Source organism: Saccoglossus kowalevskii, chromosome 2 (assembly GCF_978046115.1).
Source record: "Saccoglossus kowalevskii chromosome 2, keSacKowa6.1, whole genome shotgun sequence".
Classification (NCBI taxonomy): Eukaryota; Metazoa; Hemichordata; class Enteropneusta; family Harrimaniidae; genus Saccoglossus; species Saccoglossus kowalevskii.
This window is the reverse complement of record NC_140642.1, coordinates 28,959,586-28,984,450: the sequence shown is the minus strand read 5'-3', so window position 1 is coordinate 28,984,450 and position 24,865 is coordinate 28,959,586. Positions and strand designations below refer to the sequence as shown.

The 24,865-nt window shown below is 35.0% G+C and overlaps 1 protein-coding gene across 2 annotated transcripts; it reads right to left on the bottom strand.

Annotated features, from left to right (window-relative positions):
- Window positions 1-220: 220 nt before the first annotated feature.
- Window positions 221-24,793, bottom strand: LOC100369418 (BCL11 transcription factor A-like). Of its 2 annotated transcripts, none has more exons than XM_085494123.1 (3): window positions 24,618-24,793; window positions 15,045-15,437; window positions 221-5,575 (listed from the first exon to the last, which is right to left on the bottom strand). In XM_085494123.1, exons 1-3 carry the CDS (start codon window positions 24,667-24,669, stop codon window positions 3,300-3,302), a joined length of 2,721 nt encoding a protein of 906 aa, XP_085350249.1. In that variant the 5' UTR covers window positions 24,670-24,793; the 3' UTR covers window positions 221-3,299. The 2 variants fall into 2 exon arrangements, with proteins under 2 accessions (XP_085350249.1, XP_085350250.1); XM_085494124.1 differs by having other exon boundaries at window positions 15,045-15,434.
- Between the last annotated feature and the right edge of the window lie 72 nt (window positions 24,794-24,865).

Genomic DNA, 24,865 nt, shown 5'->3' with positions numbered 1-24,865 from the left:
TGGATTTTTCGAAACTGCACATTTCGGCCTTATTACACATGCACAATTATATTAAGCAAGTATTACCAAGTCTGTCACACTACAGAAAATTGCATTAACAGAAATAATGCATTAGTAATTGTGTGTGCACTTTTGATTCAGGAAAATAAAATACTTTTCTGGCAGAAACGCTCTACAAGCATCCAGTGAAAATAAAAAGAAAAGACACAATAAGCAGAGATAGCATTTTAAAGAATTTATTGATATATACATCTGCACTACGTACAAAGAGGACAAATGTACCAATCACTGTTGATGTGTGGATGTTGGCATGATCAAAGTGGACCAGAAAGACCACTATAATCAGTAACAAAAGCCTCTCTTAAAGAGAAAATACAGACATACATAGGAAAGGAAAGACCTTTGAGGTCCCTATACACTACAGTTCACTTATCACAAGTGCATGGTTTGACCAACAAATACAATAATATTAATAATAATAATAATATAATATTGACAATAAATAAGAAAACCAGACAAAAAAGGTTTTTTAAAAAAAATGTGAATTCAAGGAGTGTCTATCAAACTATATAAAACACATGCTTTTTAACTTTCATAAAATCACATATATACAAAGGAACAAAGTATTTAAAATGACAAAAAGAAATCTCAGTTGGAACTTAGACGTTTAAATAACTACTAAGCAATAATGGAAACTCAACATCTTGAAGATGAAGGTCAATTAGTGCAGGAAGTAAACACAAATATTTCTAAATTCAATAATAAATAACATATAATCTTTCAATAAAAATGTCTTTTGACACAAAATATAGAGATTCAAGTTAGAGTGGAGTAGCTACATTTGTAATGATATGCATGCCACTAACTGTCAAAAAATTGTTTAAATAATTATTATTATATGCTTATAGCAGGTACTGAATGGATGTCAAATGATTGAATTTTTACTTAAGTTTTGTTTGAAAATGTCCTCTTGGGACAGACAAAAAAAGCTATCCTGAGGATTTTTTTATTTTTTGAAGGGGACATACAGAATAATGACAAACTTGATGTTGGTGCTGCTGATGTCTTAGACACCTGGTGGCGGTTCACAAGCGGCCATAATGACAGTTTGAAAAAATACTCTGTTTAAATTTATATAGTTTTGTTACAGATCGTGACCACAAAAAAAAGGCAGATGTGCCTTGGTAACAAACAAGTTAATAAAGATATAAACAATTGTGGTATCCCCCCCTTAAGTTAGAAAAAGTAGTACTTTAGGTATTTTATTCCAAATAGCGAGACGATTAGTAATAAAATATTCCCATCGCACAGAGAAATATGGCACATTTCTAGTTATTAAATTACTAATATATTTGACTGATCTACCACTTCATAAATAAACTTTATCCAATGTAACGTGAAACAGTAGTGGCAGGGTTTAAGAGAAAGAACCATGATTACAATCACAGTGGCAGTATTAATAAATATAAATGAATGAAGCTTAAAAAAACACAAGGCAGTGAGAAACTGTTACTATTAACATGCTTGCTCCCTCAAAACAATTACTTAAATACGCTCACTAACAAGCAAGCACGATTCAGGCACTCTTCTTATTGACAAAAAAAAAAAAAGCATCACCAAAAAAACTTTATTTAAAAAAAACAAGAACAAGAAACTCAACCAGCAGGCACAATTGCTAGTAGTCCTACTGAAAAGCCCCACCGATATAGTATCTCAGATTTTCTACATGGTTGCTAATACCAATTATTGCAAACATCCGTAATTATCCACACCACACTAGAGAAATAGATGCGATTAGTTTCAACACTTGAAACAATGAGCAAAGTGAGGCAGTCGAACAATGCGATAACGCCAATGTTAGATTAAAGATACAGAATAGGATGAATAAAGTGGCACAAAAGTGGACACAATAGTGAAATGAAGAGAAATTTATCATGTGATCAGAGATTGTAATAAGCGTGAAGTATTTTACTAAATCACAAATTGTTTTTGTTTCTATTTTTTTTTTTGGTTATTTTTTTTTTTTGAATGACACATTGAGGTACAAGGTGTAAAGAACAAGACACAAGAGACTGAATAAAGTAAACAGGTAAATGATTGAACTGTCTAATTACGATTCTGAGTCTATAGAGCCAGACATGAACGCAAATCTTAAGATTTGGGAAAACTTCATTATTTTTTTTAGATTATCACACACACATATTACAATACCATGAACACATTGTATCCATCAAGAACTTTGCGGCAAGAACGGACAAATGTCTGTTTCACAAGGCAAGACAACTGTGTCCCGTGTACATTTGATGTCACAGGAATTATTAGTAGTACTATAAATTAGCTTGGCAAGTTGTTAAAACTGTACCTCTGAGTAAAATGTACACATAAAAATGCATACAGCTATGCTGTAAAATTTACAATGCTACTACGCATATGTTAGAATATAGTGTTATTATTTTGAGAAAAGTTATTTTTAGGACTGACAAAAGCTGAAAAATGCGGAGACGGATACACAATGGTGATTTATTGCACAGGAGATAACACTTGCTTGCAAGAAGCTGTCAAACAGCTTTTTTTTCTTTTCTTTTTTTGGAATACTACTTATCGACCTAATAAATATTAACTGGCTCTGTCAACAAAATTTAGACAGCTTTCACGTAAGATTTAAAAAAAACACACACAAAAGGCAATACACATCTGGACACACTTCTGAATTGATAATATATTGCACATGAACAGTACCATATTCAAGGTAACTGTATTGTTGAAAGTAGGGACTCCACTAAGTGGAAACCTCAAATTTGAGAGAAAATTTGGCAAGGAAACATTGTTAGGAACAATATTTTGAAGAAGGAAATACAAGTGAAATTGAACTACATCAATTAATAAATTTTTAGTATAATGCAGCACTCTATGATGGCACTTTTGAAGTGCTACTTGTCAAAATAGTTTGATTTAAAAAAATCATGGCTACCTTTTAGGTTAACCGGTATTAAATAAAGGATGTCGAATTTTTATTTCAGAACTCTGAGAGTTTAAAATATGATAGATAGATATATAAATATAGTTTAATAATTAATAATAAAGAACTCTGGAATGAGATTGAATGATAAAAGATTATTTTGACAATTGAATTTTGGAAACATCACGCTCAGAAACGTGTAACATTCTTTTAAAAAACATTATTTAGATCAATGTGGATTTGTTGTGACCGGAATAAGTTTTTCCCAACAGAATTTCCTCATTACTTAAACAAATCAGCTTTAGGTATTTATTTATTTTTTATTGTTCTAGTCATTTCCTTATGTGATGTTAGCTGTTGTGTTGGTACTGTTTGCATTAGGTTTGGGCCCACCTCCCCAGTGCCATTTTTTCATGTGTTTCTCAAGGGTGCTATAAACAGAGAATGGCATACTACACACCTCGCATCTGAACACCTCTTTAGCACCTTTGCCATGAGTCTTCATATGGCGAGTAAGCTTGCTACTCTGTGCACATGCATAGCTGCATAATTCACACTTGTATGGCTTTTCGCCTGTGTGACTACGTCTATGCACTGTTAAGTTGCTACAGTTCTTAAAGATTTTACCACAAAACTCACAGGTGTCACTTTTTTTATCCCCCCCTCCTTTTGGAGACTTCGACCTGCTTGACGTGTCAGACTTTACTGGGCTATCTATCTCAGACTCCAGCTTAGTGCTGGAAAAAACAACTGAACCACCATTGGCAGTAGAACTTTCTGATGTTGCTGGGGAATTCGCGAATAGATCTTTTGTTGATCCAGTTGATGCTTCTGGCATCCAGTGTGAATATAAGCCATCTAATCCTGACGGAGGCCTTGGAGGCGGTAGAGGAGAAGAAGGCTCCAACTTAATTCTCTTCTTTATTGGCTCTTCAATGTTGCCATTTGTATTCTCAGATGAGTATAACTGATTAATGTTAGCTTTTATCCCACTAGACTCGGATTCACATCTTTCAGGAGTTGCATCATCAACTCTGGACATATCAGTCTCGGTTTCAGTGTCCTCATTTTCAGAGTCAGCTTTAGACATAGAATCATCTTTATCACCATCTTTAGATCTCGAGCTTTCAGCAATAGCTTGTTGATAAGCTTCATTATATGCCTGAATTTCATTTAAACCACTGTTCTGCATCACTTCACTTAGAAGGCTGTGATTACCAACATGGTTCCCAGTGCTGTCGCCATTGCTTCTTTCACTACTATCATCGTTGCAAGAATCTCTACGACTTGATCCTGCTCCTGAAAGATCTATTGCTCCCGAGTTATCGGTCAGTTCTTCTAGTTCCTCCTCCTCAGCTGTGACGTGGCCAGATCCACAGGCTTGTTTGTTGTCATTGATGTACTGATTAACTACAGACTTGAGTACTGAGCTGGCGCTAGGTACATCGACTCTTGACGGCCTGTCATTTTCCTCCGATGATGATAATACAACAGATGAAGACACTGAACGTGGGCTGTTCTTATTGAAATGTGTTTTCATGTGTCTCTTGAGTTTACTGGCTTGTGAGCATGCATGGTCACAAAGTTGGCACTTATAAGGTTTCTCCCCAGTGTGAGAACGTCTGTGGACAATCAAGTTGCTCTGAAACTTGAAGACTTTGCCACAAAACTCACATGATTTAGATTTGTTAGAAGTAGGTGCTGACTTCATCGGAGCAAAGTTGAACAGCCTATGATGCATGCCTGGTTTTCTTTTAGAAGGGGACAAAGGTGGGCTTGTTGGGCTATTGGTGCCAGCCAATTGTCGCAGCCTTTGAGAATAGAAATCCAGTGAAGGTTCACCCCCAGTATTTGCATTATGTGATGACGTTGTTGTTGTTGTTGGAGGTGGTGGAGGAGGAGGAGGAGGTGGTGGAGGAGCCTGCACTGGTGGTGGTGGCGGTGGTGGAGGCGGTGGCGGTGGTGGATGGTGTTGTGGTGGAGGATGATGTTGTAGCGGATGAGGATGTGGATGATGAATAACCGGTCGTCTATCATACCCATCTGGTGGCATTCCAAGATGGTCCCCTATCCTTCCTAATGGCCTTTCCATTCTAATTCTTTCCATCTGCATTGCATCTCTGAACATTTCAGGACTTGGATGATGATGATGTGCATGAAATATAACTGACTCATGGCTATTGACCATTGTAGGCTCACTCATTGGTGGTCGCAAGAAAACTGCAAATGGGTTGTTTTCAATAGGAGTGGGCACAGGCAGACACATTGGATTAGTTTCAATGGTTAATGGCAGCGGTTTGTTTTCAATAGGTAGGCTTGGACTTGGCGAGCGTTGCTGTAAAAGAGGAGGAGGTGATGGTGGTAATGGTGGTGGTGGTGGCGGCGGAGTAGGAGATGGACGTTGCTGTGGAAGTTGTACAGGAACTTGTTGCCGAAGTGGTGGTGGTTGCTCTAGTTGAAGAATTGGAGGAGACTCTTTGGAGATATCCATATTATTATCCAAGTATATTTTCATACCATGGATATGCTGGGCATGCTGTAGGACAAACCATGCACTTCTGAAGTGTTGCTTGCATTGTGTACACACATATTTACTGGGTTCTGGTGAAGTAGTTTCTGTAAGAACAAAATGACAAATAGGTGAATATTTATTCAAAATGAGATTTCTATTGAAGACGTGGTCTTAATTTTTAGTAAACAAGTCATTGAAAATGACACAGTCCCCGTCAAATTTTTGAAAGTTCTCTTTGTGCTCGTCATATTAAAGCAGAGGGGTTGTCGCGAGCGTGTTCTTGAAACTTGAGTTCCAAGTAGCATATACAACAGATTGTTTATTTACATCAAAACACGTGTTCCATGTAGTAGTAGTGTGGCCAAAAATAAAAACAGCCGTTATTTGGCCATCTTGATCTGATTATGAAACACACTGATATGTATGATGTATGTGCCAAATACGAATAAAACTGGTACATAAATTGTGGAAATATAGTAGTAAGGCCAAAAAGTCAGATGGCTGTCAATCGGCCATCTTTGACCAGATTTTGAAACAAATTGTCATGGACATGCATCCTAACATGTATAAATTACATGTATGTGCCAAATTTGAATGAAAACTGACAGAGTACGTCCAAGATACCGCATAAAAAAAACAAGATCCCTGCCAGTCGACCATCTTTGATCCAATTGCGAAATAAATCGTCATGGACATGTATCCTAGCATGTATAATCTATGTACCAAGTTTTAATAAGTTTGACAAAGCATGTCCAAAATACAACATTTTCAAAAAACAAGATGGCTGCCAGTCGGCCATTTTGAATCGAATCGCTAAACCACTGCATGTGCATATGTCCCAAATGAGGTACTAGGCACACGCAAAGAATGAACGGAATCGGTCCACAGAATTCTGAAATACGACTCTGGACAGACTGATGCACGGGCGGACGGACGGACACACGGACGGACAGACTCAGGAACTCATGGACGGTTGGGGACATGTATCCTAACATGTATGACCTATGTACTAAATTTGAATAAAAACTGACAAAGCATGTTCAAAATACAACATTTTCAAAAATCAAGATGGCTGCCAGTCGGCCATCTTTGATATAATTGTGAAATAAATCGTCATGGACATGAATCCTAACATGTATAATCTATGTATCAAGTTTAAATGAAAACTGACAAAGTATGTCCAAAATACAACATTTTAAAAAAACAAGATGGCTGCCAGTCGGCCATTTTGAATCGAATCGCTAAACCACTGCATGTGCATATGTCCCACATAAAGTACTAGGCACAAGCAAAGAATGAACGGAATCGGTCCAAGAGATTCTGAGATATGACTCCGGACGGACGGACGGACACACGGACGGACGGAGACCGAATTATAAGTCCCCGTTTTCGGACTTTGTCTGAACGGGGACTAACAACAAAGCAGTGGAATATAAAGCAAAATCCTATAAAACAAGGTAGACTACACTGTAGCACTGAAAAACACATACACATAACAAAGACATTTTTCACCATTGAAACTATGATCATGATGCAAGAATGCAAACTAAAACATAATAAAAACATTTTTTTTGAATATTTTGATTCATTCACTTAATTCCACTCCTCTTTATTACTTAAAGTACAGCTCTGCAGTCCCAGGAATTGTGATAGTGCAGCATGGGAAATGTAATTTGTAAGTCGCACCAATCATTTATTATGCATACAAATGTTATCATGTGTGTTATAGTAATCTTATGTGCTAACAACTTACATACACATTTGTCTACCTTGCAAGAATGTATTGTCACTTATAGTTTGGATTAACACTTTGATTTGAATAAACCTGTGACTGACATTCATTTTATAACTCCCATGTATGTTTAGAAATGCTTTGAATTGTGCTTAAAACATACTTAACAAGTCAACTAACATTATAATTGTATTACATAAATATTCATGCCTGTATGCTACAAAAAAATGAAATATTCCATGCATTCTAATTATCTAAAATATCAATTTTGCCGAGCACTCCAACCAGATGAATGACGTGCGATTAGCATACTGAAATCTGGTCACCATTTTTCCTTTTATACACCTGGAGCCATGGTTTAAATGTGTTGCAGGTATGACTAAACATCACCTGAGCTTGCTATAAACTGCAGAATATGTAGAAAGATCATAACTAAATGTTATGGTAAAAATATACATTACTTCAAATAGTACCTTATCCAGGTTTTTGTCCTAGGAATAAGATCATTTTCATATCATCCAGAGGTTTTCTAAAGACAGCTAGAGGCTAATAAACTGTCTACCGGTACTTTTGTTCACACTGACTCTTTAGCTGTCTATTTTTCAAATTACTGCTTGTGAAAGAATACAATTTAGCCGCCTACTTTCTTGATTGGGCCTTCTGACCAAAACCCTGTGTATAATACTGGGTAGTGTATATTCCACTCACTGCAACATCCCGCGAAATACACTGACAACGGTGGCTTTGGTTCAAATGGCGTCCTAACATAACGTTGTGCATTGTTTGTTGTCCTAATTTACACGCTTGTGATCCATTTGTTTTATCAATCTTTTCACGTTTATATGATGGACAAACTCAGTGTCGACACTCAGTGCCACGGCTCAACAGCCTTTTATGTAAATTTTATGTTTCAACATCAAATTCTACACCTTTTGCAGTGGCTGGTATTAGTGTTGATGTCAGACCATCTGCACAGCGAACACAAATACTCGACTGGCTTAGCACCCGTGCTCGACTAAGCGCCCATCCCCTTTAAAATCCACCTAATGTTTCAACATCAAATTCTACACACTTTGCAGTGGCTGGTATTAGTGTTGATGTCAGACCATTGTTTCCAATAAAGTGCAGCGAACACACATACTCGACTGGCTTAGCACCCGTGCTCAGCTAAGCGCCCATCCCCTTTAAAATCCCCCTAATTTGACTGTCTAATCATAAAACTTGGTCTTTAATCATTGCTTAACGAATACTGGTAATCGTTTTTATATAATACAGCGTGAATATCGACCACCGTGGATACTAGCATAGCATGTTATGATTGTGTAGACCATGGTAACCGTGCGTAAATCTGGCGCATGGTGAATTAAAATTGTCATTTGCATTCTTTTTCGAGGGGGTGCTCGGGTATGTGCCACCCCTAAAAAATCATGATTTTCTGAGTTGAAGACACTGGGCGCTAACACGGTTGGGTACTGCAAGTGTCTTTCAAAGTCATCGGCACAAAAACAGGCACTGATCCACCGATCACATTTCCCAGGTTGTGTTTTTGGTTTCAGGAAACGTGCAAAATACACACCATTCATGTAATCCTTTAAATAAAATCGAGAATTACTTCGTAAGAGCACTGTTTAACTCCCATTGTAGCTTTTTTGTACAGTTGATATTGCTGTGTGAACGGAATACAACGGAGTGAACAATGGTGCTGCCACCATCTCTAGGGGAAAGCTTGACTTGTGTCACATGATTATAACTGGTTGCTAAGGACTTAAAGCTTGGCCACACGAGATCTCGCAGTGAGCGGAATATGGCTTATTCAAACATGAACCAGTTTGAAATTTTGAATCAGATCTCACAACAAAACATTATGTGTGTTGTTCAGACGAAGTTTGAATGAAATCAGCCTAGGCAAGCCTAAGAAACATGCGAGACAAAAATTTGTAACAAAAAATGTCATCATCAAAAGTCATTAAAATCCAAAGCAAGTTGATGTGAAGGATATACAATGTCTTGTCTTTGTACCTACTTTGATCAACAAAATTGGTTAATGCTGTCCAAGAACTAGTTAAGATAACACCAGAATGGCACGGCAACCAGTCGGCCATTTTGAATTAAAATCGCATAATAAAAATATTGTGCATAATTTAGTGATGTTCATACCAAGGTTGAACGAGCCACATTTTTTTCAGCTAAATTTCATCAAAATTTAAAAATACCAAGTACAGATCTGTAGTGTACATTAAAGAATTTTTCTGTCCTCCATCCTAAAATTCTCTTTGGAAATTGCCAATACAAATGCAATACAAACTTGATAAAGCACTTTTAGTCAATCTGTTCCATTGATTTTGATTTTATGTTTTGTTCATGAGACAGAGATAACTCAAACATTTTGATATAAGCCTGTTAGTACTATTTCTATTTCACTACTACATATCGGTACATTCAAATTTAATTTATTAAAGATTATTCGTTTTAGTTGCATAATTAGTATATATTTAAAGGTTACATATTTTATTATTTATTATTATTTTTCAAACCGTGATTTATAGTAAAAACTGAAAACATTGTCTTTGAATCACACAAAACAGTATTTTACATCTGCATCTGTTTACTCAAAGATTATCCCCCTCAAGTTCATAAAGCATGTATATAAGTGAAGGTTCAGTTACTTGAGGGTATTTAGAATGGTACAAATGTATAATCCACTGTGTATTGAATTGATATGGGCATTGTATCTATCTTATACATTGCTTTTGATTTTTGAATAGATCCCATGCGCAAACACATCTGGATTAGTACAGCTAGTATAACTATACATGTAGGTGAATGAGGTGTCTGGAGCATATCTCGTGAGTAACCCATCAATATCAGATTTATTAAACAAGTGTATTAATTTTCATTCGTTTCAAGCCATTGATACTCAGCCATGACGTCAAAAATTTGATCTGCTTGCATGGACCAATCAGGTTATCAAGATTTGTATTATATATACTATGGTATACGGAATAAATAAAGTTTATTTATGGTATACAAACTTTCTATTAGTTCACTGGTTATATGTTGTAAATTATTGGAGATTATTACACTTGAACTAACATGACATACAGAATTAATAATGTTTATTTATGGTATACAAACTTTCTATTAGTTCACTGGTTATATGTTGTAAATTATTGGAGATTATTATACTTGAACTACCATGACATACAGAATAAATAAAGTTTACTTATATTATTATACATCTGTCACCGTAACGCCATAAGTTACAGCATGTCGTAGTAGCATTTTACAGGGTATTTTCATCCTACCATATTAGGAAATGCGAATTCCAAATACGGAATGATTACGCGCGTAAGCATCCCCTAATAATAAAAACAAACAAGGCTGACCAGACTCCAGACAAAAGAAGTTTGCTGATTCTGTTCCAAACTTTTTGAATTTCGCCATTCCCATGATGCATCTATACATGTAGGTGAAGGAAGGAAAAGATGAATAATAATAAGATTATTACTAGTATACCTCAAAGTATGCACTCAGACAGTACACCGTTGCATCAACCTCTGCTGCGTGTCTGTTGATACTTCCGCTGTACTGTCTTCGTGCATACTTTGAGGTATACTCGTAATAACCTTATAGTATACAAACTTTCTTTTAGTTTACTGATTATATGTTGTAAATATATAACAAGCAGCCTCTCGGCTGAGATAGCTCCGCTGTTAGCAATGCACATTTCAATTGAAGAACAGAAGATTTTATTAGAAAATGAACAATATGCATAGTATCAATGCAATGGGACTTGCTGTTTTCAACAAGAATTCAAAAATATTATTTTTCACCATAAATGATTGTGATTTTTAACAAGAAGTTGAAAATATCACTTTTTACAAAAAATGACAAAAATATTCATCAAATTTAGAAAATTCAAGATATCATTATGAAATGAACAAATTTGAGAGAGGTCCACATGTAGTACCTATATATGTAATATCAAAGCAATTGGACTTGCGTTTTTTAACAAGAAGTCAAAAATATCACTTTTTACCAAAAACGACAAAAATATTCACCAAAATTAGAGAATTGAAGATATCATTACAAAATGAACAAATCTGAGAGAGGTCCACATGTAGTACCTATATATGTAATATCAAAGCAATTGGACTTGCGGTTTTTAACAAGAAGTTGAAAATATCATTTTTTACCAAAAATGACAAAAATATTCATCAAAATTAGAGAATTGAAGATATCATCACAAAATGAACAAATCTGAGAGAGGTCCACATGTAGTACCTATACATGTAATATCAAAGCAATTGAACTTTTGGTTTTTAACAAGAAGTCGAAAATATCACTTTTTACAAAAAATGACAAAAATATTCACTAAAATTAGAGAATTGAAGATATCATCACAAAATGAACAAATCTGAGAAAGGTCTACATGTAGTATCTATATATGTAATATCAAAGCAATTGAACTATTGGTTTTTAACAAGAAGTCGAAAATATCACTTTTTACCAAAAATATTCACAAAAATTAGAGAATTGAAGATATGATCATGAAATGAACTAATCTGAGAGAGGTCTACCCAAGGTACATATACACCAAGTATCAAATCATTCAGGCTTGTAGTTTTCAAGAAGAAGTCGAAAAAGTAAAACATTGACACAGACGACGCCGGACAATCACTCATATGATAAGCTCCGCTCGACAAAGTCGACAGCGGAGCTAAAAAATACAATAAAACTTTTACATCATTGTACTCCTTCCAGGTGCAAAAACAGTGGAGAAAATAAAGACATGTATGTCATAGCCCCCAGAGTTTAAAAGTACTTAAAAATGAAATAATTTAAATTGAACAAAAATATCTTAACTTTATATGCATTTATATGTACACCATCTTGTGTAACAGTTAAAGTTAGTCTGCAATGGAACTACTGGTAATATATTTTTGAAATTCTGAGTATTATGATATTTGTTTTTTTATTTATGAAACAACAAGACATAACATGTCATAGCCTCTGTTCAAAACAAAGACAACAGCAACATTCAATGTCAAGAAATGTCTTCTGGCAATTAATAAATTATACACCGTGTTTTTTTGTGATTAAAATGGTGATTCTAATAGTGAAGTTTGAAGAATTAAGTATATTATATTATAAATTGAGAATTATTATACTCTGTGTGTATCAATACTCTGATTTGCATTGAATACATGTTGTTAAAACATCTGTGATTGGCTGAAAAGCAGTTGACAAGATCATGATGTCCTTTGAGTCACAAGCCATAGTTGAGAGTATTACTCGTTCCCTGCACCACAATTGGTACCAATAGTCATTATATTTTTTTTATTTTTACATACTAAGGAAATGGAAAGTTAAAATCTACCATGCATAGAGATCAGAGATGTAAGAACATTGTGCATGCTTTCCCTAAATTTCAATGTTTGTTGTGTCTCAGTTTATCTTGTTGAATGACAGACATCCTAAACCATACTGGGGTCCAGGATGCAGATAAGTATTAAAATATTTAAATATACTCGGGAAAGGGCAGTTGTAATATTTCTAACAACCAAATTTACTATAAAATAGCAAATTTTACGTAAGCATATAGTATATGCTACTAATAGAGCAAAAAAAGATATGGTTTTTATGAAATTCTATTGTTTTCAGTGCTAGATATATTTATACTTAGGTGAAGTAGTTTTTAATTTAAATTCACTAGTTCATATATTTAATTCTAGATTGTTTCTGTAGAACATTTAACAGTAGTTTACTGTTTGACTGCACAAGAACTAAAGTCATTGACCATATTAGTTTTTTCATTAATCTTTCGTTCCTGCCGTTAATAGTGGACTCACCATAATCTATTCAGAGACTGGTCCATCTAATAAAACACTGGGTTTCGCCAGTAATCTATGCACACATTTAGTTGCAATTTTGATATTTTTTTGAATGATATTTTAAATGTGCAATACTACATAATGAACATTCCACTAATGGTAGAACAATTTTTAAAAAGAAAGTATTCAAAACACAACTTGATGTGGAATGAATATATTTCCATGTTCCACATGGAACATAATAACAAATATCAACTCATATTTATTGGTGAAAACAAATTGACTAACTATTTATTGTTATTTTCATATGTCTTTTGTGGGGCTTAATATACAGACATTAAACATATCTTCTGGCTGGGGTTTTTCGGTTGACCGAAGCTTGGTAATCAAACAGAAAAAATGGGAATTTGTGCAGGTAGAAAAAGACCAGTTGACATTTTGAATGCTTGTTTTATAACTTTGCAACCAAACTGATACAAATATTCCAATGAGCATAATTACAAACGGAGGTAAGGTAACCATTGGTCAAAATGGGGGGAGCCTGATTGCTGCCACATAATTTTTTTTGACTACTCATCCACACTATGATATTATTTCTTCCCCAACATTTTTAACAGTGCCACTGCTATTGTGATACTGAAAGGGCTTTTTGGGTCTTTTGTATGCAGTTTACTTTTACTGATTTTTTGTTATATATATATATATATATATATACAAATACATGTATTTGCTTGATGTTATTTTCACTGAATCATCCATTCTGCCATCTCCTATCCTAATGTATCCAACCTAGTTTTGACTTTCCTTAATTTGTATGTGGGTTACTTGCTTGTTTGAAGGACTCCTATATATTATTGTAGGATCCTGTCTGGTTCTCAAATTTCACACCTTAGTTTTCTCACTAAAATTACCACCATATTTAATGGAAGCCATATCTTACAGATTGAAAACACTCAATTTCATATCACGATACCCCCCCCCCCTCCCCACTCGCCTCTAAAAAACATCAACTATAAAGGATTCTTTTTGATGTTACACAGTTTTATAGATTTACTTATGATTTGGGTTTTCCAAGACAACTAGCAAATATGGAACAACATGAATACCCTAACAGTTGTTTTACAAATACCTCTAAATATTTTTACTTTCATACTGACCATGTTCTCACCTAACTTAGGTCTATCTTAAAGCAAACAAATTGTGAATCTGTTTGAGTGGCCTAACTATGACGTAATATAAGCCACTTTAAAAGTGGTGATAATGTTTACCATAGAATCGCTATGGCCGGATAATTAATTATCCCAATGTATAGTCACAAAGAATACAATTATTAGAGAAATAAAGTTTTCAAATTAAGTAACAAAGCTGTACATAATATTATAGAGATTTACAATTATATAAGTGGTACAGATCAGGAAAGATGCACATCTATAACCCAACCAAAAAAAGTACCGCAAAAGAAAGAATATTACAAGTACACGTTGCTGTTTCTAGGTAGAGAATAAACTAACTTGGGTGTTTTTTTTTTTCAAATGACACCTCAAATAAGTAGAATATGTAGCTCAATTGACATATGCATGTATACACAACTATCGGTATTGTTATTTCTTTCATACCTCCACCTATTTATTCTCCTTGCATGAATTATGCAGTCCACTACTTAGCAGGTGTGTAAAATCACAATGCCATATAATTACTTTTAGATTATGTCATTTTTGTCATCAACAGAAAAGCTAATTTTGAATTTTTTTGAGAAAATGATTATCATTTAAAAACATGTCATCTCTCACAAAAAAAAAAAAATATCAGGAAAACAGTAGTACTGAATCTTCTACAATAAAGATGAAAAATATCATGTTATCTTCTACCTATATGTAAACAAGTTGGTAATTGGTTAGGAAAAAGGAAGCCATCATGGCTAAAACCATTTTACCGATAACAGAAGCCAAGAAAGGATTACAGCTGAGCTTACCACAAATGACATAATGCATAAGAACATACACGTACCGTTCTCTGTATCTACTGATTCAGGTGAACTTTGATCCTGGTGTTTAGAAGTTGTTGTTGTATTCGTTTCCCTGTTGAAATTGCTAATACTTGGTGTCCTGTTTTTGATTGGGGTTGTAATCCTTGGTTTTTCTGAGCGCAAGACTATGGCTTCATCTTGGTCAGGTGGTCCATCTTCACCCATAATTTCGAGGCCTGCAACTTTGCAGCCTTGTTTTTTGTGCTCTATGAAACTCACAATGTCAGCTAGAGCAAAGTTCATTTGGCACTCTCCACATTTAAGTGTGTCTAATTTTGGCAGTTTCATTGGATTCTGAATGTCATCGTCTTCTTCTTCATCGTCATCCAAGGCTTCTGGTGATGTGAATATTCCAGCAGACTCTTCTTCATCTGCTGTAAAACACAATTATAGTAACAATATTGAAATGTTATTACTTAAAAAAAATGCAGGGTAGAATTAACCCAGGAATGCAAAGTATTATATCCATCGGATATGCATGACATACACAGGCCAAATGGATTGCAGACAACTCAGAAGAGGAATTAAAAGTTGTGAAATCCTGTCAAATTACACAACATAGCAATTTTACTACAAGTATGAGCTGAATAAAGTGCCAGGTAAAACACACTATGTTCAAATGCTCCCCTCAACCATACTTACAGGCAGATAGTTGGTGTTAAAGGCATCACTACATAATACATATAACAGTATCTGAAATGTTCACATACAACAAATTTCACAATTACTGTATTATTGCTTCTATTAGCGCATGAAGTGTTGCAATTACTAGCCAATTCTGACAGAGTAATTTCATTGTAGCATGGATAAACACACAATTTATTTTCTGATGTTTTTTTAGGAGTGGCCAGTCTAGAATAGCTCAACCACCAAATGTTTCTATGAGAAAATATAATATAAACAAAAGGAATAAATAGAAAATATATTTTATGTAACATATAAAACAGTGGATAAATATAAATCAAGTCACATTGTGCGCTGTAACAGAGAAATAGTAGTACACATGCTGTGGGGTTTCCCTGGATGTCAAAATTCAAAATATTTTTAATTGTAAGCCCGGAAGGTCCATATTGTTTATCAGGTTGACCTGAAGGCAGAGAAACAATTACAACAAAAGAGTGATAAATTTGTACACGATATAATCAATAGGGTTTAAATGTTGTCTCGCTGAAGACCATCAGGGTCTATAATCAAATACAGGATACCTCAATGACTGGCATATTGTTTTATTTTCGGTGATAAGAAATAAAACAATAACTAATTTCTGTTATACCCAAGTAGTTGAAAAACGGCAAACGTTAACAGTTATTGATTTCATCCACCTCCAGGCATTTAGTGCAACATACATGACATGATCAATGTGTAGAAATTAGTAAACTGAATTTGTTGATGTATGTTTATCCAAACATGTATCTGCAAGTCTTATCCTGCTAATTACATATGAAAGTATGATTATATTGTAAATACACTACTACCAGGGTAATGATTACGATCTTACAAGAAGGCAAACTAATACGTATATATATAGCTCTGGTTATAAAAGCAGTCTAAAGTAAAATTGTTTACTAAAAATCGTCTTGAAATATTCATGCAACAGGCAAATAATATCAAAGAGTATTAAAAAAAAAAAACATTTTTGATTAAATATGAAAAAATAAACACCCATGTTAGCTTTGTAGTAAACATGAAAGCAATCCTATGAGAGTGAAGCTAAAATTTTAACTAACATATGCTCCAATGTTATGTAGCTTACAACCTACCAGTATGATAATCAATGCAACACATCATTTATTGAGAAGAGAGTGTGTCTCTGCCAGAAGCAAGTAAATTTAATACAATTGTGTGCATATCACATTCAATTTTAATTATCACTTTTGTAACTGATCTGTATGTGCAGACTATTCTGAAAAGTATGCATGTTTGGGAGAATACCCAAGCCAGTCATAATCATTAGAGTTAATTGAACATCGTCTATTATGCTCACTTCTAACACTTATGCCAAATACATGTACAGTAGGGGTCGTTTTCAGTCCCTTGATATAATTCACCATTACTCATTGGCAGCACACAGCCATACACCATAAAGCAATGCCTGGATGGGAATTAAGAAATTGAGATTCTTTGCCCAACCTGTGTCAACTGAGTGACTTCACAATTACCCTCTGATAGCAATTTAATGCTGGACTGCATCAACTAGAGCAGTCACACACCATGCATACACACACAAACACACATGTATAATATCGCTCTTAGCAGAAAAAACTAGACCAATCTAGAATTATCTAGATGCAAAATTTATGATACTCGTCTACAGTGCCAGTAAAACCAAAGACAAGGATAGCATATCTAAATCTCTTCGCCAAGAAGAGTGTATTTAACAGACAATGTTGTAATAAAATGGCTACTGCTTGATAATAACAGGGCCTTAAGGCTTGCAGAGATGGTGTAATATTTATCAGCCAGTAGTATGCACCCCTTATCACTTCCATGAAATACAGAATCGACAAAATCATAGGGGGGAGGCATGACGAATAGGATTTTTGTTGGTAATTTGTATGCAGTACAAAATGAAACAATGAAAGAGGCGCTTAGAAATACATGTACACCTCCGACTGATTGTGGTGTGTGCAGCATACAATGTAGAAAGGAATATTCATTGAGGTGTTATTATTTTTCCACATGCATCCTTTCATGGCTGAATCATACTCCAAACATCTCAACTGCTCTGTCATTATGGAGATGAGCCTTCAACACTGACACTACATTATATAATGCAGTGTTGCAAATGATTGCTTTCAGCTTATATTTTTAGATGCAGAGAAACTCTCTACTCCACTATCATGCAACACCACTGGGGTTGTCATTAATGCAGCCAGGGATAGCCAGGGATAGCCATATAGCCGAGTGCAAAAAAAAAAAAAATGAATGAAACTCATTTTAATACAGAGATAGGCATTGAGAATACTAAGTAATATTTTATAGGTGGGTGTATTTTGCCTCTATCGCTGGAGAATTCTTATCTCAATAGTAGGTACGACTGTGATAAATATGTGTGATATCCATCAAAGCAACGAATCCATCTTTATAATTTCACAAACAGGAAGAGAAGCAAAGACCTTTTTTCTGCTTGTACAACAGGGAAAAGTTCTCCAACATCTCCTATCAATTCACATGGGGGTGGAGGGTGGGGGAATCAGCTGCAAAATTAGCAAATGGATATTACATTTCATCCTTGTTGTCATAGTTCAACTGTCAGTTCAATGTTCACATATTATCCCCTTGTTTCCTTCAATTTACTTTTTATTATCTAAACTCATTAAATTGATAATCCAACTGGAGACAGCATTTTGGAAAAAAAAATGCAGTGTTAATCCATGATACAACGAAATATGCCAACACAGGCAAAAACACCAATCATCATGAAATATCCCTATCCTGCCAGTTACACGGATTATTATCACAGAGATGAGTTATGAGCAAGGATGCACTAAAATTCATATTGTCAATTAAACCCGTACTCTAGATTTGTACCTCCTACCGACTTAAGGGATTGCATGAAAAATTACCAAAAGGACAGAGGTCGGACACTGTCAAGGCAAAACAATTTTCGAAGTGTTGTCATATTTTATGGAATAACAGCCAACTCCCTGCTGCACAAACACCATCAATTTTGTGTGTGGACAGTACCAGTTTTGGTAAAAGTGTACTTAGTGCAAAAGGGCATTAGCAAATCCTAGCAATGACAAACAACAAATGTGGATTGCAGCAAACAAGCCACTGATATTACCACTATAATCTAGTCACCACTCATAAAATATGGATGCATATATAGAACATTGCGCTGGGGAAATAACTTTATATGTGCACACCATTTCACAATAATAGAAGAGTGATTACTGAAATAAACTTATTAAAGACCAAAGATCAGTGTTTCCTCACACATGACAATTCTTTTTCATATTCTACTGTACAGTTTTTTTTACTAGTGTTTTTCTTTTTTGAAGGGTACAAAATGTAGGTGTAAACATAGCGGTTTCCTCATTGGTGCTGTTATCTTTGAGGATAGCTGCCTAGTGTCAGACATCTCCCCTTGGACAGTAGATATTGAAAATACATCATTCTCCTGGGTCTTTGTTACTGGTTATGGTCCAATGGTTACATGTCATGAAAGGGCACAATGTGACCACATGTGCTGGGGACAGCAGTGCTTTGTGTAATAAAAATGCACCTGGTGCCCGTCTTAAGGCCAAAGGACAGCAAGCATGTCTATAGGCAATTTCAAGAGTAAATCTCTCCCTTCCATCTCCTTCTCTCGCATGTGCAAAACAAAAAGTGCCAGCTTGGTTCAGGACAACCGACACTATACAGAACTGAACGCATAACACACTTCTACACCTGTAGTCACCATCTGCCCAGAGTTCACCCTATAACATTATATGAATTTACAATACCCTAGTCGACGGTGTTTCAGAACCTGCATAAATAAACAAAATTCATGAACAGGGAGCAAAATATTCAGAACAGCAAAATGCATCGTTTACCAGAAATTACACAACCTAGATTGGTATGATATTGTTTGCATCCCATGTGACCTTTTCAATCATTTCTTTCATCAATGTGTAGGTGACATCACTCCTCCATTGTTGCATACATTTATCAAGCTCTGGTGCACTCTCTAAGGGTTTCATCATACACAGAGAAAAAAAATATGTAAATAAAATATGATATTTGAGCTAAATTTAATTCAATTCAATGAAATCAGAAAATGTTTTTTAATCAAAGTTAGAACTACAACTGAAAACACCGTGTATAGAAAATTAGAAAAAAATTATGAATCAACGCGTTCAATTCACAGGGCAATAAAAATAATGAGCCATACTGTTTGATAGTGACTTTAACCGTAGATTGACACAAAAGTTCATCATAAAATATTCCATATGGTAACTGTCACAACAAATGTGAAGGAAAATTTGATTGTTAAAGTTCACTCTTAGATGAAAGAGATGATGATTTCTTTTTTTATATTCAAAAATTTCAAACTATTATTTTCATCAAGTGTTATGTTTATAAATGGATGACTGCAAGGTTAGTGCACCACACTCGGTTTTAATGAAAAGCACTCAGTCTGATGTATTCTTTGTTACTGCTCAATGAGCAAATACTCTCTACAAATTCTTTTCAATAAAGCAGGCTCAGCCAACCAAAAACCACCTCTGTAGACACAGCAAAGGAATAGACCTTCTGGGCTGCAATGTATTGACCATATGTGTGTATACTAACAGCACACTGACCACCAACGCATGACAGCTTGCAATTACAGTTACCGTTATTGGTGGTGTGGGTATTTATGCCATGGTGCTACAATACCCCAATTACATTGTGACAGTAAATTGGGACAATCACATGAACTCATAATTTAATACATGACTGTATGTTTGGAGTGGTCTATTCCTGCATCCTATGTTATTAAATAATTATTCAAAAATAATATGATTTTTGCAGTATATAAAATCATCAAACAATTTTATTTTCACTGCTTGCATATATCACTGATGAAGCAGAATTGAGATGCAAGCATACTGTTGGAGATTTAAAAAAAAAAAAACACGCAAAATGGGGACCATGAAAGTCAGCATAGATGCTAGAAAAGGTGTGGCAAGCAGAATGATATTATGAAACCATGAACCAATGAAAACGCTGAGTTGTAACGGATTGTATAACGAGTCCACAAGATTACGTAAAAGGGTTGCAAGGTTCATGCACGCATCAACTGGAATAACAAATTGAAAAAAAAAAAACGAAAGAAGAAAAAAACATTGCAGCGTACCAGAACATAGAAGACAATACTAGATTTAGATTTAGTGATCAAAATGCTGTTAAGTACAGATTTCTGTACACTTTAATCCCAATAAATCTTTGGCATAAATTTTGTGGGATTTACAACTCACCCTCATCATTTAGAATATCAAGGCATCTTTACTCCATATTTACGTTAGAAAAATATTGCAACTGGCAACAACTGTACATAAGCACAATTTTAATAAACTGGCATAAAACACAAATTGTACTTAAATTCGTTTTTAATAATAAACAATGAGGACAATCGAGTTACTCTCTGGTCATCTACTAAAATATCCACACACGATTCAAGCTGGTCATGTTTTGTTTGCTAGGATTTAAAAAAAAAATTCTTTTGAAAGATATTCACTGCAGGATACTATAATATACTGTTTTATAACGAAGCATGAAGGAGTGGGAGGAAGTACAACTGCGCAGACATCTCAGATATATGCTAACTTCAATAGTGTGAACTAGACTAGACCTGCGCCTCCTTCAAGTTTTCACACAAAATGACAGGAAGAATATTACAAGTGGATTTCATTTTGATTTTCCATTCTGTGTGAAGCATACCCTCCCCCTAATTTGACACCTTCAGCTGCTGTAATTTTACACTCTATATGAGTTCCATGGAACAGACCTTGTACAACAATGACTGATCAAAAGAGTTGAAATTTAGGTAGCAACATTTTGGTATAATTGCTAAAATAGCTATTCTACTTTCTAAAGATCAAATATCCAGAATGAGAGTGAAATTTAAAATAAAATTTGTTACACATAATTTTGAAGCACAGATAAATGAGAGGAATAAGTGTCAATTTTTTATTTGGTTATATTAGTATGCCAGGTGGATCAAATGTAATCAATAACACATACTGCAACAGGATTCCCTCTCATGCATCCTTATTGACGATTCGGCGTAAATGAGCAAACAGCAACCAGCCACCACCATAAATATTAATTAGAATAGCCCAGTCGCAGGAATATTTATTCACCTCAGAACTTCAAAATACGCAACCCCTGTAGACATGCAGTGGCCTAAAAAGGGTATTGTAGAAGGAAATATGTTGGGAAACAATAGTCAGTGATCAGAGATATGGATAAATTGGCAGACCAATGTTAAAAGGGAAGAGCATTTCATTTTTAATACAGCTTTTTCCAATGAATGGCTGTAGCCATGGAAACTGCAGTGGCTAGCCTCAAGGCCAGGATAATTCAGCAGAGAGAAAGAGAGCGAGCAGTGGTGGATATTGTGTGGTAATAAGATGACATGGGACTGAATTCTCCCCAACACACATCTAGCAGGAAGTAATAAACAATCTGGACAGGGACAGACAGATTTAAAGGAAACACCAAAAACATTACCATAGTGGTCAGTCAATCGGGTGCTATTCAATTTTCAGTTATTAAAGGATCAGTATGTGTGTGTCAGGCTGCTTTTTAGTGACATAAATAATTTGGTTGTTACACTGTACACTGTTTACAGCCTAATGTGGATACATACAATTGTATTCTACACATTATCATGTATCGTGATAGTACAAAAACAAACCCTACCATCATTTCTCTCTACTGTCATCTATTGAATTTGCATAAAGAGAAAAATATGACCATTTCATAAAAGTTCATTGTTCATAATACTATCAAGATGCAAATGTATGTGAATAACTCTTTTTTTTCATGAGTAATGAGAAATCAAACAAAACCTACTTTTTCCATTCTGGTTAAACCTTTGTATTAAATCAGTATCGTAAAAACAAAATACAATCACACATGAAAGTAAATGTCATGACAACAAATCACCCCAAGTTTTAAATGTATTTTAGCACTATTTTTAAAATGTATGTATCTTTTACTAACATTAAAAGCAGACAAGAACACTGAAGAGATGCGGAGATGATGATTCACAACAATGATCAATGAGTCTTAGAAAATCAGGGTACTCTGTCAATACTTGCTTCCACTATGAATTTTAAAATGTTTTCCACAATAGTAGAACGACCTGGTCACTAGATACTCAGTCAATATAGTATTTTCTCCCTTTTATGAAGCAAACAATGGCCACATTTACCTTTAATTTTACAATTTAAATTCATGATTTTCACACTTGTTATTTAGGCATTTGAGTATACAAAGTTTTTTTTGTTTTTTTTTATTTTTAATTTGGGTAGTCTTAATATTAGATATGACAAAGAGACTTTCTACAAACTAGTGGACTAGTAATAAGTAAACAGTTTGATGTGCCAGTAAATGGTCACACAAAACCATGCTTTGTACAATATACATTTGTTAACACCTTTGATAATGAATAATTTCATTTCTAAATTAATGTTTTTTTAAGTATTAATGTCCAGAGTGAGAAGGTTTTTGTGCTTTCTTCAACCATACTGTCATCTTGGATATCAGATTCAGAGGCGTGAACATTGTTTTTAAATGTTGTAAAGAAATTCTGCCAATTTATATAACATAACAGGATATAGTCAATAAATGATTAACAATTTGTATAAATTAGCAATTTGGACAGTAATTAAAAAGTCAAATGCAGTAAGACACAACACATTCATATTAATTTTCCCTGACCAGTCTCTTAAATGAAGGTTAAAAATGGAGGTACCGTAATAATTTTACTTACAGAGTAATCAATAAAATTGTATTTGACAGGGAAATAAACCCATTATTTTTCTGCCATAAAATTGGTATTGATATTTTCAAAATTCAGCCATCATGAACAACACAGCTGTTTGCCAGTCAACTCCAAGGACAAGATCAAGAACTCATTAATTATTCAGCATCAACAATGAAGCATGTCTGACCTTTGTCTATGGGCAATGCCTGGGGTCACTTTAGGTCAAACAGACAAGGAAAAACAAACTGTCCAACGATGGAGGAAATCATTAAAAGTGGACACTAAATATGGCCACACTACGACTAGTCGTGCAGTATGACAACAAAAGGTCACGGCATGTTGACAGTTCCCACTAGAAATACTACGCATTTAAAACCTCCAGAAAATACCCCGAACATTTCCAGTACCCACAGTAACCCAACGCAATGTTTACGTTCGCTGTTGACATATATTCGAAAAATTACTATAAACGATGTTTCACATCTATGTGTACAATATTCCCCCCGACATTGGAGGTCAAGGCTGTGAGCCGAAGTATGTTAGTTCTCTCCTCTTTTCGTACTGAAACGCATCCATTACATGGTTACATAACAAACTAGCCCATCCTTCGTTCATATTTTTCGCACGACATGCGAACTTCTCAAATTCACAACTCTCTGGACCTTAAAACATTCTACGAGTTCCGAACAGAAATTTGCCTATATTCACGCATCCACAAAATATGGCCTATGGTTATTGGCTATGATGTACAACAACAACTGCTATTTTTTCTGAGCGATTTTTTTTCCCAAAATTGGGTATGAAGGGCACTGACTTTGAAGCCAGTGCCGTCACGCGGTTGGTTATAATCACAGGAAATTGTACATGAGTAACTTCAAAGAAAAACTCGAATTTTACGCGAAATAGAAATTGTGGCAATGCAGGTAGACAAAGAAAGCGATCGCACAAGACACGCCATTATGCCCACACCACTGCACCTACCACTTGACCACTCGTTTTTGTCCAACGACACGTCCAGAGACCTGTAATTTCCCTCTCACTTTCCGTCGTTTCGGAGATTTTTTTCGACAGTTGAATTCGGGTACATTACCTGTTAATGCTCTTTTGACTTGCTGTGGTTTGTCCTGCTTTCGGCGCGACATTTTGAAACGCCGGGTGAAGATGGATATTTTGCAAGAAAATATGAACAAAGAAATACAATAATAAAAATGGCGGCTATATGCTGAGCTTGATGGGATACATCACGCAGACGTCTGAAGTCCTCAGCTTGGCTTAAATAAGGACGGACCGTGGTCCTTAGGTTGGTTAAAAAATGCAAAGGGATGCCCCTGGGATGGG

What these genes read in the sequence shown, in the direction of transcription:
- LOC100369418 (XM_085494123.1), bottom strand. Translation starts at nt 24,669, where the DNA reads ATGTCGCGCCGAAAGCAGGACAAACCACAGCAAGTCAAAAGAGCATTA. An exon ending in AGTCAAAAGAGCATTAACAG is followed by an intron (nt 15,438 to 24,617) that starts GTAATGTACCCG and finishes TGTGTTTTACAG; the next exon opens with CAGATGAAGAAGAGTCTGCT. An exon ending in ATCAGTAGATACAGAGAACG is followed by an intron (nt 5,576 to 15,044) that starts GTACGTGTATGT and finishes TTGTTCTTACAG; the next exon opens with AAACTACTTCACCAGAACCC.